General features: G+C 31.9%; 5 protein-coding genes across 5 annotated transcripts; 2 read left to right on the forward strand and 3 right to left on the reverse strand.

Annotated features, from left to right (window-relative positions):
• Nucleotides 1-37: 37 nt before the first annotated feature.
• Nucleotides 38-2541, reverse strand: LOC145937316 (uncharacterized). Its single transcript, XM_083040301.1, has 6 exons — nucleotides 2268-2541; nucleotides 1789-1918; nucleotides 1179-1680; nucleotides 847-1053; nucleotides 478-734; nucleotides 38-379 (listed from the first exon to the last, which is right to left on the reverse strand). Exons 1-6 carry the CDS (start codon nucleotides 2321-2323, stop codon nucleotides 179-181), a joined length of 1353 nt encoding a protein of 450 aa, XP_082896427.1. The 5' UTR covers nucleotides 2324-2541; the 3' UTR covers nucleotides 38-178.
• Nucleotides 2542-2678: 137 nt separating this feature from the next.
• Mrpl9 (mitochondrial ribosomal protein L9) lies at nucleotides 2679-3961 on the reverse strand. The gene is made up of 2 exons (XM_083040302.1): nucleotides 3563-3961; nucleotides 2679-3471 (listed from the first exon to the last, which is right to left on the reverse strand). Exons 1-2 carry the CDS (start codon nucleotides 3656-3658, stop codon nucleotides 2749-2751), a joined length of 819 nt encoding a protein of 272 aa, XP_082896428.1. The 5' UTR covers nucleotides 3659-3961; the 3' UTR covers nucleotides 2679-2748.
• Nucleotides 3962-4388: 427 nt separating this feature from the next.
• Hspbap1 (HSPB1 associated protein 1) lies at nucleotides 4389-6166 on the forward strand. The gene is made up of 4 exons (XM_083039876.1): nucleotides 4389-4761; nucleotides 4854-5164; nucleotides 5302-5644; nucleotides 5754-6166. Exons 1-4 carry the CDS (start codon nucleotides 4558-4560, stop codon nucleotides 6111-6113), a joined length of 1218 nt encoding a protein of 405 aa, XP_082896002.1. The 5' UTR covers nucleotides 4389-4557; the 3' UTR covers nucleotides 6114-6166.
• Nucleotides 6167-6584: 418 nt separating this feature from the next.
• On the forward strand, nucleotides 6585-7879 carry Arl2 (ADP ribosylation factor-like 2). The gene is made up of 2 exons (XM_083040177.1): nucleotides 6585-6942; nucleotides 7155-7879. The coding sequence occupies exons 1-2, from the start codon at nucleotides 6878-6880 to the stop codon at nucleotides 7642-7644; spliced, it is 555 nt and encodes a 184-aa protein (XP_082896303.1). The 5' UTR covers nucleotides 6585-6877; the 3' UTR covers nucleotides 7645-7879.
• A 126-nt stretch (nucleotides 7880-8005) lies between these two features.
• On the reverse strand, nucleotides 8006-11760 carry LOC145937241 (uncharacterized). Its single transcript, XM_083040178.1, has 6 exons — nucleotides 11619-11760; nucleotides 10214-10483; nucleotides 9599-10018; nucleotides 8909-9416; nucleotides 8356-8769; nucleotides 8006-8226 (listed from the first exon to the last, which is right to left on the reverse strand). The coding sequence occupies exons 2-6, from the start codon at nucleotides 10439-10441 to the stop codon at nucleotides 8042-8044; spliced, it is 1755 nt and encodes a 584-aa protein (XP_082896304.1). The 5' UTR covers nucleotides 10442-10483; nucleotides 11619-11760; the 3' UTR covers nucleotides 8006-8041.
• Between the last annotated feature and the right edge of the window lie 1179 nt (nucleotides 11761-12939).

Raw genomic sequence — 12939 nt, forward strand, 5'->3', positions numbered from 1 at the left:
AAATAATGTAGCAAAAAATGTATGTTTAAATGTATAGTTATTTTTATTTTAGAATCGATATTCAAGTTTTTATATTTTATATATATCAATATAAGCATCGTTTTTTTTATTTTTTCTTTGACTTTCGGCACATTTTCTACGCGCAATATTATTTTGTTCAATTCTAATATAAATACGTCTAATCTATAGTGGTCGCTATAGAATAATTATCAAGCATTTTACGTTCGCGCCGTTTTATTTCTCGAAGAATCCACTTTTTTCGGGCTGCTTGACGAATTTCGTCATATTTCTTTGATGATATCTTGAGTTCTTTCATTGGAAATTTCTCGATTGATTCAACCTTGCGGAAAGGCCATTTTTCAATTTCTTGAATTTGTTCCTTTATAAAAGAGAGAAATTTACAATTTTTTTTATACATATGTATAGTTAGATTTTTTTTTTATATTTCTGTATACATCAGAGAATGATAAGACTTACAGAGAGTTTATCCATATCCATAGGGGCACTTTTTTGCGTTTCCAATATTTTCTTATCGAACAAATTAATTTCTGTCGGTTCTACTACTGTCGGCTCCTCCTCCACTTCGTTCGGCATCAACATTATATCGTAATCCGAACGATTGTGACCCAGTATGCCTACTCTAATGCCCAATTGAGATAACATTTCCTCCTCAATAAGAAGAGCGTTCTTTAGATAAACAATTTTCGGATCGCGCATGTCGATGTCAACTATCCCTTTAAATAGAAATATAACGATACAATTATTTTTGCTACAAAATATAACTATCCATCTTTTATAAAAATATATTATAATTTAATAAACTAAAACAATCGGAGCGCATCACACCTAATGATAGGAGACGATAATCGCAATTCGTATACATCAATTCGTGAGGTAAAGGAGAGTTTCGGAGCAATCGACTTTTCAATGCCATTTTAGGGCCATGCAATATACGAATATCATCCTCCAGCATATCCTGAATAAGTCGACTACCGCTTTGCCTTTGTGCAATATTGTACGCTTCGGTTCGAAGTAATCTATGCAATTCTAGTTCTGCGAAAAAAAAAAAATATATATATAGCTACAATAATTTTCAAAATAATTATAGATATTATATAAGAGATATCTGAGAAATTATATATGTGTACGATGTGATAATAATTCATCAGATATCTTACCGATCAAATTGTAATGTTTGCGTTGCAACGCTATCCATACTACTCGATGGGCCGTGCTTATCAAGGCTTCGAAGATCCTTAAATCTTTCTCGCCCTGCGATTGCGTGATCGTCCGTTTCTTGCCAGCCATCATATGATGATACTGCGGTCCGTTCTGGCAACCCAATATTAAATCCGCATATTCTCTACCCAAGACACAGCGAAGGGCTCGCAGCTCTTCAGCATACCGGGATCTATGTCCACGCGCCAAAGGATTCGGCGCCTTCTTCATGGTAGCCGCCCGCTCCTGCATCAAGTCTTCCCATATCTCTACATAATGTTGGAAATAGATGATCAACGCCCTTAAAAATCGATCAACGATCGACAAGTGGAAGAAGTGTATGAATTGGGAACTGACGGGTGTTATCAGCAAAAAGAGCACGAGATCTTTGATATCTTGCAAGATAATAACATCCGGTTCGTTCGGCGCCACTTTTCTCAGGTAATATTTCCGAAATTTAATCTGTAAATGAATATGAATATATATTATTAATGGGTTAAAAAATTCTTTCCATTTTTTAGTAAAGAATTTAACACATCTCAGCCTGCTGTATTGCGTGATTTTTCATACCTTTTCACTGTCATTCAATGTTTCCTGATAGCTCAGAATTAAATACGCATGTGGACAATAAATTTCCGAGGCATGATCGGCAATAGCTTGCTTCTTTCGCCTCTTATCTTCATCTTCTGCCTTTGCCACTCTAATCAATAAAATATAATTAGAATTTGTATGGATAAAAAATTCGTAAATTCTTATTTTAACATCATCGATCTATCATTTTAATTGAACCAGCAATTATGAACACAATGTATACAAAAATGCAATAAAAATTTATTGAATATAAATAAAAGAATATATATTTATAAAATAAGTTATGCTGGTTTGTCTCTTGTAATATGATTTAATATTGTGGAATATTAAATTATATTACAAATAAATTTTATAGTTTAAAAATTAGAGCAATATGGTATAATGAACTCTCATTAAGTTTATTATATCATGTTGCTTTAAATAAATTATGTCATGTCTGTTTTAAAAAGTACCATTACCCCAGTAAAATTAATTCCTCCGAAATTTCATCCCATGAAAAATATCTTTCACCCATGTCTAGATATCATATTATAAAAAAAAAAATACAACTTTATAATTTTATAATAGATTTTCAGGTTATCAGTTTCTAGAAATTGACACATTCTCCTAATCTAGTACACAGTGAAGGTATAACAGAGTTATTGATTCTAGGAAGCTAGACATATACACAGTTACATATATATATATATATATATATGTATATATACATATATACTTTAAACATCATGGTATATTCAAAAATCAGAATGCTCAGATCTTTTATACATATTATAGATTTACGATTTAGTTTTTACCAAATTATATAAGAATATGTTATATAATTCATGCAGAATTCAAGCTATATCTAAATTAGGATTCTAAGAAAATATATTCATATACATATTCTTCGTTGAGCACATTATTTATTTATATTATATTACAATTTAATTATTATAATATTTAACTAACATTCTCTGTTTCGTCCTTTCTTTTTTTGTAGCAAGGGGGAAGAGAGTCTAAAATTGGTTTGTCCTCAGGAAATATTGGCTCGGCCGGTAGTTTCCAAAAATATTCAACGAAAATTCGTCCGGCCAGTTCACTTGCCCAATGGTGCACGCAACATCTTACCTTTACCTGTTCACGATTATTAATCGTGAGAGTTACGTAAAATTGTTTTCCTTCTATATCCAGGTTCGGTCCAGATATTGATTTTTGGGGCATCGTTATAGTGTCTTCAGGTACAAAAATACCGACTTTGCGAAAACTTGCTCTTATATGCCATTTTTCTAACGTCCATGGTACCTCCTTCGACATTGTAATCGATATCCGCTTGCTTGATAGAATTTTCATCGCTCTCTCTACAGTGGCAGAACTAAATGGTGTTTTGTCCTGTTCATCCACTGCTAATTTCGTATATTTTTCAATATTCTCGGGAGTAGCGTAATCTGCTAATTTTGGCAATAAAAGTTTCGGATATGCCTTGAATGGATGCATCGACACCCTAGTACCTACATTACCAAGTCCTTTGACATATTGCGTTAGAATCAAATCAAGCGGTTCCTTCCTTTTCATATTCGTATTTTCAACAAGATCATAAATAAAATGTCTTGACCTCATGCGATGCGGTCTACCTTTTTTTGGGTAGAGAGAAACTGGCTTTCTTCTTTTAAGAATAAAAGTATTCTGCAAGAATAATCATATAAATATGAATAATATAAAAATATAAATTTATAATTAATCAATATTTATAATTTATAATATTAAAAAGAATTACCCGTGTTTGTTGCGACAAGTAATCTGCTTTGCTCGGCAAAGTAGGCGTTGCCAACGCTTTTACGTGATTCACGAATAATTTCGAAAATTTCAACATATTTATTGTCTTCTCCTCTTCAGAATATTTCGAGTAATAAGAGAGTTCTTTCAATAATGTAGCGATAGATAAAATGATAGGTTAACTTGACAAGAAAAGAATATGCTAATTATTTTTTACTTGTGACTATTGTCTAAACTAATTTAGAATCTAGCTTTATGGTTTACATGAAACTGTGAATAATATTTGATAAATGTTTCACTTAATCGTTTAATAAACGATTATATCTTCAATGTAATAAAATGTAATAAATGTACCGCATGTATGTGCGGTAACCTAACCTCATCTCACTTATACAGAGGGAGAGAGAGCAAGAAAAAAAAGAAAGAGAAAATCAACAATTTATATTTATTTTATTGTACTAGCATATGTGAATTTTTTAAACGCAAATCTAATAGATTTTATTTCGAAAATAATTGGTTATTAATTATTGAAAATTGTTGATCAAACAGGATGTGTTCAAAAATTCGGTGGAATAAGGTGCCTTTTCATGCTGACGCTCGACGCTCATTTTTAGCGTCAAAAGACGTCACGTGACCAAAATTGACGAATTGGTATCTTTATTTTTGGTCACGTGACGTCTTTTGACGCTAGAAATGAGCGTCGAGCGTCAGCATGAAAAGGCACCTTAATATTTAATTGACCAATCAGAACAAATTATTTTGTGGCGTTTTTTACTTACGAATTAGATTTTTGAACGCATCCCCGTGGTGCATTTGTTATCTTTAATTAGGATGTAAACATAGAGTGACTTGAAAAAGTTCATGTTTACGTATACTTGACTTGATAAAAAACATCACGCGATTTAAAAATCTGAAACTATAGGAAAAGTGATTAAATCTGCTATTTATATTATTATTTAATTATATAATATTATTTAAGCGTATTATTAATTAAATATGGATGATCACTCATTACCATCGATAGAAATTCTGAAATGTGCTTTACCAAAACTTCAAAAACCTGTATTGTTTCGGAATATGCTGCAAAATTCCGATAGCTCATATGAATGGAAATTGCTCAGATGGAATTTTTCAGATCTCGTTGAAAAATTTGGAGACAAAGAATTATCATTCCGAATTGACGATTATAATGAGTCTACGGTAAGGTATTTGTTTGTATTTATTCTTTTGATGATTTTTATTAAGAGTTTAATAGAAAATTTTATTGATGATATTGTATTTATTTTTATCAGTGCACTCTTCATCGACGCATAAATTCTCCTGTAAAATTTTGTAAACTGACACTGCGAGAGTTTTCTATAGCAACAGGTGATATGACAAAAGAAGGATACGATAAATGGCTTTATTGTGATTACAAGCATATGACGGAGTTTAGTGACAAGCCAGAAATCATCGAGTCCTTTAATTGGCTCAAGTTTGGAATTGATAAAGAATTTGGGAAAAATGGGTTGCACTCTACTATTTGGATTGGAAGCAAAGGTGCTCATACAGATTGTCATTGGGATACCTATGGTTACAATTTGGTGGCACAAATACATGGCAGGTTTGTTTGTAAATATAATCTGCTCAATTAATTTGTATGTCAATTAATTTTCTAACTATATCATGTCCGTCAGTTATTTGTTTCAATATTTTTCTTTTTAAATTTAAATTTCTTAAAATCTAAATTTGTATTTCTAGGAAACTATGGTTGCTTTATCCACCAGGTGATTCTTTGAAACCAGTTAGGATTCCTTATGAAGAGTCAACTGTATATAGTAAATTTAATTTTTATTGTTTGAGTATGACAGAGAGAGATATCTTACTCAAAATCCCAGATAAACCAAAATTAATAATCCTTGAGCCTGGGGATGTTCTATTTGTGCCTAATGGCTGGTGGCATTATGTGGAATCTTTGGATAATATTAATGTGAGCGTCAATATATGGGGAAAATTAAAAACGGACAATAGAGCACGAGTCGAGGAAGCTCTTGTTAAATTAGTAGTAGCCAGGATGAGAAACTATAAGCAGTTAAAAGATAAAGTAAGTACACACATATTATGCAAGAGAAGTAATTGCATCTTTGAAAAAAATGTATTAAATGTAGATAGGATTTGTTTAACTAATTTATGGTATGTCTTTCTCTTAATAGATTGAATATGTTGTCACTGAATGCATAAAAGAAGAGGAAGAGGAAAAAAATGAGAAGCCAGAATTATCTCTAGAAACATCTTCAAAAAAATTTAAACCTACTATATGGACTGCAGAAGATTTAGCTGATCAGTATCCTAATTACGTCGAGGTGTTACACGATGCAGAAGAACATGAATTTAAAGAATTCATTGAAGAAAGACTGCAAAGAGACAAACAAAAATATTCGTCGGAAGAAACTACATCCAAAGATTATTTATCTAACTATCAACATGATTCATTTTTAGAATCTCTTACTAATGCCTTATGTCATCCAGATGTTATCAGTAAAGCAGTACAAGTACTATTAGAAAGACATTGATATAATTATCTATATAATTAGATTTTAATAACAAATTTGTACATATATAAAAACAGTTTTAAATATTCTTATTTATAACAAAAAAATTGTGAATTTTATTCCTGTTAATCAAAGAGTTTAACACATGTTATGATCTCGTTTTTTTATTAAATATTTTAATTCTTTCTTTTAAATAAATTTCTTGATTATATTATTTTAATTATAAAATATATATATATATATCTTACATTTAAGCTTAGATTATTGTATATTCAATTAGACAATGACATCAATTATATCAATATTATAATTAAATGTAGTAAAAGATTTACAAAAGATTTGGCATTCCTACGTTCGAAAATTTTACCCGTAAAGTAGAGTACCATTTAATTGATCAATTAGGATCAAAGAATAAGAAATTTTTACTCCTTTTGTCCTGATTGTTAATTAAACGCTACTTTACCCTACGAGTAGAATTTCTTATAGAAACGCATACATGTACATTTATTGATTAAACGCGTTCCGTATGCAATCACGGAATTTACTAAGAGAAATTGATTAATAAGAGAGAACAACATCAAATTAAGACAAGCTTTTAAACATTGGTTTATTAGTAATATAAATAATTTTCTTTCTATATGTGTGTGTGAAAAGATAAAGGCAACATGTTGAAAGTTGAGAAAAGTGTATAAAGAGGTTGGAAACATCTGTCAAACGTTTGAAGGAATTCCATCCACAAATATTTATCAATGATCTGAACATTGTAGAATAATTAATGATTGATAATGGGTTTATTAACCGTGTTGAAAAAATTGAAGCAGAAAGAAAAGGAGATGCGAATTTTAATGTTGTACGTATTCGCATTTGTATATCTATTTTATATATCCAGTTTGTGGTTAGCTTACATATTGACAGGTTAATAAATTTAATTTCAATTTAATTTAAGATATTAATATAATTTAATTGCGGTTAGAGTTAATATTATCATGTGAACATCATTTTATTTCTTTCAGTCATATATTAAATATTCAAGTATTCTAATGCAAAGATTTATTACTGTAGGGGTTTGGACAATGCAGGCAAGACAACAGTGTTGAAAAGACTCAATGGCGAACCAATAGATACTATATCACCCACGCTTGGCTTTAATATCAAGACATTAGAACATCGTGGATACAAACTCAATGTTTGGGATGTTGGTGGACAGAAATCATTGCGTTCATATTGGAGAAATTATTTCGAATCTACGGACGGCCTTGTTTGGGTAATAGACAGTGCGGACAGAAGGAGATTGGATGATTGTAAAACAGAATTATACAAGCTTTTGCAAGAAGAGAGATTAGAGGGGGCGAGTCTCCTCGTATTTGCCAATAAGCAAGATATGCCAGGTGCATTATCAGCATCTGACATAGCAGAAATTTTGGAATTACCTAATATAAAGACTCACCACTGGCAAATTTATAAGTGTTCTGCTGTGACGGGTGAAAATCTAATCGATGGCATCAATTGGATCGTGGATGATATCGCAGCAAGAATATTTTATTTAGATTAAATTTACAAATTATTATTTTTTACTTCATTAAATGAATGCTGGGACTAGTTTTTGCAAAATGATATTTATATTACGCTGTGAAACACTAATATGTAACATTATTTAAAGAGATTACAAAATCTCTTCTATCTATTATACAACGATAATATACATTTTCTTAAAATTTTCTTTGTATTTAAAATCACTATTTGCGAAGCTAAAAGGAATTTTTTGTCATCTGTTAATAAATGAAGATAATTTTAAAATTTTTGCTCTATATGTTATTCTAAAGAATTTTTCAACAGATGGAAGTAAATAAGATATTTCATTTCTTTAATATAGATTTTTTAATTTATTTTTTTATCTTTTCAGATTTCTCTTCTACTATTTTGTTTTTGATTTGTTCTATTTTTATATCTTAAATTTTCTTTTTCTTCTGTAATTTTAATGGCAATTTTGTTCGTGGATATTCTTCCAAGTAAAATGATTTTAACAGCTTTAGATCGACAGTGTTCTTTGGTCCTTCGAATGCGTTCATAATCTCATTTACAAGCGATGTTGAAAGCTTCAGCTTAAAATTCTGTACGAATTCCACAAATCTTGCTGCAAAAATAAATTTTGTTATAATTTAAAAATATTTAAATATTTAAAATATTTTTACAAGTAGGAGCGGAATTTTTTATTTTTTACAAATTTATAGGAAAAGCCTAAAAAGAATTCTGTTGAACGTGCCTCGTGGAATCCTTTTGTCCTTCAATAACAACACGAAGTGGCCAAAGTTGCGTTGTTGCCTTTTTCGTTTTGGAAGCATCGCCTCGTAATTCGCTCTTTTCAGAAGTATTCTTCTAACATTTGGTCCAACAAGTTTGTAATTGCTCAGAATACCGCCCAACTTGACGACGACCCATGGTTTGTGCTGTTGGATTGCCTCCAACTCGTGAAGAACATCCTTATTCGCCCAAACATTCTCCAAGTCTAGAAGATATAAAATGCTACCGGGTGATTGATGCGGAGTGATTGCACGCACCAGAGCTAAAGCACCTCGCGCTCTTAAAGGATTGTTTCCCAGACGTAATTCCTGAAGCGTATTATTTTTCGCTAGACCTGCCGCGATGGGGACAGCGTTATTTTCGGTAAATCTATTCCCTATAAATTAAATATAGAAAATAACACTTGTTTTTAGAATTTACTTGCTGGATTGTGCTTGATATTTATATTTTGTTATAAAAATTTAAAAAAAATGTAATAGTATATATATTCTGTTTATAATGTCATATATATTTACAGCTTAAATCCAACTTCTCGATGATTTGCGAACGTGATAATAATTTATACAGATGAGGCACGCATTCTGTTTCAAGTGCGTTCCAAGATAAATTCAAAGAATGTAGTGTCTCGTTCTTCTTCAGCCCATTGATAAGAGCTTTCCAGATTTTAGCGCTATATAGAGAGTTCCAGGACAAATCTAGATGCGTCAAGATTTCGGAGTGCGAGAGTAGATTCTGCAAATTTTCGGAACACGTCTCATCCAGATGATTGTCAGAAAGATTAACGCTCTCCAAGCCTTCATTATCGCACAACGCGAAGGCGACGTATTCGAAGCCCTTGTTCCCGATGTTGCAGCTGCTGAGATCGAGTATCTTCAAGGTTACATTCGTCGAGATCGCGTTGCACAATCTGCGTGCACCGTTCGCGCCGATTTGGCAGCCCGACAGCGACAGACTGGTTATCACATAGTTCTTAAGCAGCAGATTATTTAGATGTCTGCATGCGTCCAGGGATAGTTTGTTGCCCTACGATGAGATAATCGTTAATTAAAAGGAAAGATGTCTTGTCGACCGGATGTGAGTTTACGCGTTTGTATTATGTTATAAAAAATTTAAGAGAGATTAATAGATTTCCATCTTCTAGGTATCTAGATGTAGGAGTCTGCGACTTTATTAAAGTCGAGTTGTTATTTAATTATTTGCAGTACCTTGAGATCCACCGTTCGCACATAAGTGTTTTCCGCCAAAGCCTCGCAGATCGCTCTTATCACGGGCGATTCGAGCCCGTAGTGTCGCAGATTTACTTGATCGCTTACGAGCATATGTCTTAATGAACCGATCGGCCGCAGACCCAGACGCTTTACTATGTCGTAGAATTTTTGCACACCATCCGCGCTGTAAATTGGCGGACGTTCGCGCAACAGCCAAAAAGCCGGCGACAATCCAGGATCATCTGGCACATGGTACACCGTGTACGGATTTATTATCTTCAGCTGGGAATCGCTGATGTCTATCTCGCGCAGACACGGATGAACCGAGCTCTCGGTGGACACTCGGTCGCTCACGGTTTTCTCTTCCGGTGTGATCGGCGTCTTCTTGGATGCGTCGTCGTCCGTTTTCTTTTTGACCTGCTTCGTATCAGTTGATTAGAAACTTATATAAGGAGACAAATCGGTCTCGTTATTTATTTGCATTAGCTTTCTTTCTCAATTTTCGGAGCACTTTTAATTTATAGTCGTAAATTAAGGAAATTGAATCGTCGAAACATTCTGTATATGTTACTGAAGTGTTCTATTAAGCTAAAGTTACCAAGCTCAAGTTACACCGATCAGATCCCGCAACAGTTTCTTCTTTTCTTCAGCCTCGGCTAATTCCTTCGTCTTTCTCGCTTCGAATTCTGTTATATAACTCATCGTCAATATGTCAGTCTCGTCGATGACTTCTGATTCTATTTCGATGTCTTTCTCCTCCTCTTCCATGACTTCGAAGTCATCGTATTCATATTCATCTTCGTATTCATCTTCGTATTCATCTTCATAATCAGCATCCATCTCTCTATATTGCAAGGCAGCATCTTTGATGTTTTCTAATGTCTAAATAACACGTTTATGTATTAATATAAGGTTACTTGTAATTATATTTTAATTGCCAAAAATTAAAATAATTTGACATACAGTATATTGTATTTTAGATATATAAAAATATACGCAAATATTTGCAAGTCTATGTTTTAATATGCTTATTCTTTTAATTATCAAAGATGAAAGTATGCATATCAGAAATATTGTAGAAATTAAATTATATTATCTAAATACTTGTGTGAGATCCATATTTGCGAATATTTATTATTCACTTTAAAGTAGTAAGATATAACTTAACAAAGTCTTATATATAAATATAAATATTCTTGTATTAAGACATAACGCTTTTGTAAATTGATATACATCAGACATAAACAATTCGCTATATGAAATTAGTTGCAAAAACAGACAGAAATTATAAACAGGTATATTAAAAGTTATGTATTATATATATATACTAGAACAACACAAGCGCGCGCTACGCGCGCGCCATTCTTTGATTTCATATTTTAAAAAATAATTATTAAAATAATAATATTTTTTTGACAGAATCAACTGATAACTGTCAAAAAATATTAATCGAGTTTAAAATACCATAACATATTATTTTAAACAAATTATTATTTAAATTTTTAAAATAAATTATTTAAAAACTTAATTAACAAATTGGCGCTTAAATCAGCTGATTTCTGTCAAAAAATATTACTAAAGCATTCATTTGCTAATTAAATTTCAGAGTAATAATACGTTATAAAAATTAAAGTAGTAATGTTGATAATACTTTATCCTCGATTAATACTTTTTGACAGAAATCAGCTGATAACTGTCAAAAATAATAACCGAGTTTAAAGTAGCTAATTTCTATAAAAAAATATTAATAAATCTTCTCGTCCATAAAATCGTAATTAGTCTCGACGTTGTGATTATCTCGATTATCAAAACAGTCTTACAGAAAATTCTATTTTTTTTGTTCGCACTTGTTTTAGATTTAAATACTGAATTTTTATGCATTGCATAATTAATTAATATATACTTCTTTATGTATTGATTGCAATGCATGCATAAAAATATGTGAATTAATTATGCAATGCATAAATATTCATTACTTAAATCTTTAACAGAAAACCAAAAAAATAGAATTATATACAAGAATCTTTCGAACAAAATATCTATGCTTCTATCAGATTCATGCGTCTGTACACACACATCCAACACACTGCAGTCTCGCGCGAGACTGACCGCAAGACTCTGAGCAGCGGTATCGCCAAGCGCACCCGACACCCTACACATCCTCCACGCTGCGCATCTCGCGCGAGACTGATTCTCGAGACATTGTGATTGCGAGACTGATCGTCAGTCTCGCGCGAGGCGCGCAGCGTGGTAGACGTATAGGCTGTGTTTGGCGATACGGCTGCACAGAGTCTTGCGGTCAGTTTCGCGCGAGCGTGCAGCGCGATGGATGTGTGTGTATGTACAGACGCACGAATCTAATAGAAATGCAGATATTTTGATCGAAAGATTCTTGTAGAAAATTCTATTTTTTTTAATTCTCTGTTAAAGATATAAATAATAAATATTTATGCATTGCATAATTAATTGACATATTCTCAGGCATGTATTGCAATCAAGGCATAGAAAAATATATATTAATTAATTATGCAATACATAAAAATTCAGTATTTAAATCTAGAACAGAAGTGCGAACAAAATAGAATTATCTATAAGAATCTTTTGTGAACAGAGATAATCATAACGTCGAGATATGATTTTATAGACGAAAGTATTTATTAATATTTATTCATAGAAATTAGCTACTTTCGCATGGGGTCAGCGGTAAAAAAGTATCGTTTTCTAATATTTAAAGACGAGCCAAAAATTCATCGATTATACATTTTAATAGTACATTGATTACAGAATCATTTGGTACCAAACAGACACCAGCGTACAAATTTTTTAATACGATAAACATAAAATAAGTATGCGTTGCACAGGGTCCGCGTCAAAAAAGTATCGAATTCTAATATTTTAAGACGAGCCAAAAATTCATCGATTATACATTTTAATAGTACATTGATTACAGAATCTTTTGGTACCAACCAGACAGCAGCGTACAAATTTTTTAACTTGATATACATAAAATAAGATTGCGTCGCATGGGATCAACGGTAAAAAAGTATCGATTTCTAATATTTAAAGACGAGCCAAAAATTCATCGATTATACATTTTAATAGTACATTGATTACAGAATCATTTGGTACCAAACAGACATCAGCGTACAAACATTTTCATTTGCTATACATAAAATAAGGATGCGTCGCACAGGGTCCGCGTCAAAAAAGTATCGATTTCTAATATTTTAAGACCAGCCAAAAATTCATCGATTATACATTTTAATAGTACATTGATTACAGAATCTTTTGGTACCATGCAGACACCAGCGTACAAATTTTTTAATACGATAAACATA

Source organism: Prenolepis imparis, unplaced genomic scaffold (genome assembly GCF_030444845.1).
Source record: "Prenolepis imparis isolate NDT839.2.m4 unplaced genomic scaffold, iyPreImpa1.0 SCAF_6, whole genome shotgun sequence".
NCBI lineage: Eukaryota > Metazoa > Arthropoda > Insecta > Hymenoptera > Formicidae > Prenolepis > Prenolepis imparis.

Bases quoted from the DNA above. Each gene is read 5' to 3' on its own strand.
- LOC145937316 (XM_083040301.1), bottom strand. From the start codon at position 2,323: ATGGGTGAAAGATATTTTTCATGGGATGAAATTTCGGAGGAATTAATT. The intron at 1,054-1,178 runs GTAAGATATCTG...TTTTTTTCGCAG, and splicing joins CAAACATTACAATTTGATCG to AACTAGAATTGCATAGATTA. The intron at 380-477 runs GTAAGTCTTATC...TCTTTTATAAAG, and splicing joins TGGATATGGATAAACTCTCT to GAACAAATTCAAGAAATTGA.
- Mrpl9 (XM_083040302.1), bottom strand. From the start codon at position 3,658: ATGTTGAAATTTTCGAAATTATTCGTGAATCACGTAAAAGCGTTGGCA. The intron at 3,472-3,562 runs GTAATTCTTTTT...TTATTCTTGCAG, and splicing joins ACTTGTCGCAACAAACACGG to AATACTTTTATTCTTAAAAG.
- Hspbap1 (XM_083039876.1), top strand. From the start codon at position 4,558: ATGGATGATCACTCATTACCATCGATAGAAATTCTGAAATGTGCTTTA. The intron at 4,762-4,853 runs GTAAGGTATTTG...TATTTTTATCAG, and splicing joins ACGATTATAATGAGTCTACG to TGCACTCTTCATCGACGCAT. The intron at 5,645-5,753 runs GTAAGTACACAC...TTCTCTTAATAG, and splicing joins ATAAGCAGTTAAAAGATAAA to ATTGAATATGTTGTCACTGA.
- Arl2 (XM_083040177.1), top strand. From the start codon at position 6,878: ATGGGTTTATTAACCGTGTTGAAAAAATTGAAGCAGAAAGAAAAGGAG. The intron at 6,943-7,154 runs GTACGTATTCGC...TTATTACTGTAG, and splicing joins GAGATGCGAATTTTAATGTT to GGGTTTGGACAATGCAGGCA.
- LOC145937241 (XM_083040178.1), bottom strand. From the start codon at position 10,441: ATGGATGCTGATTATGAAGATGAATACGAAGATGAATACGAAGATGAA. The intron at 10,019-10,213 runs GTAACTTGAGCT...GATACGAAGCAG, and splicing joins TGTTGCGGGATCTGATCGGT to GTCAAAAAGAAAACGGACGA. The intron at 9,417-9,598 runs GTACTGCAAATA...ATCTCATCGTAG, and splicing joins TGCGAACGGTGGATCTCAAG to GGCAACAAACTATCCCTGGA.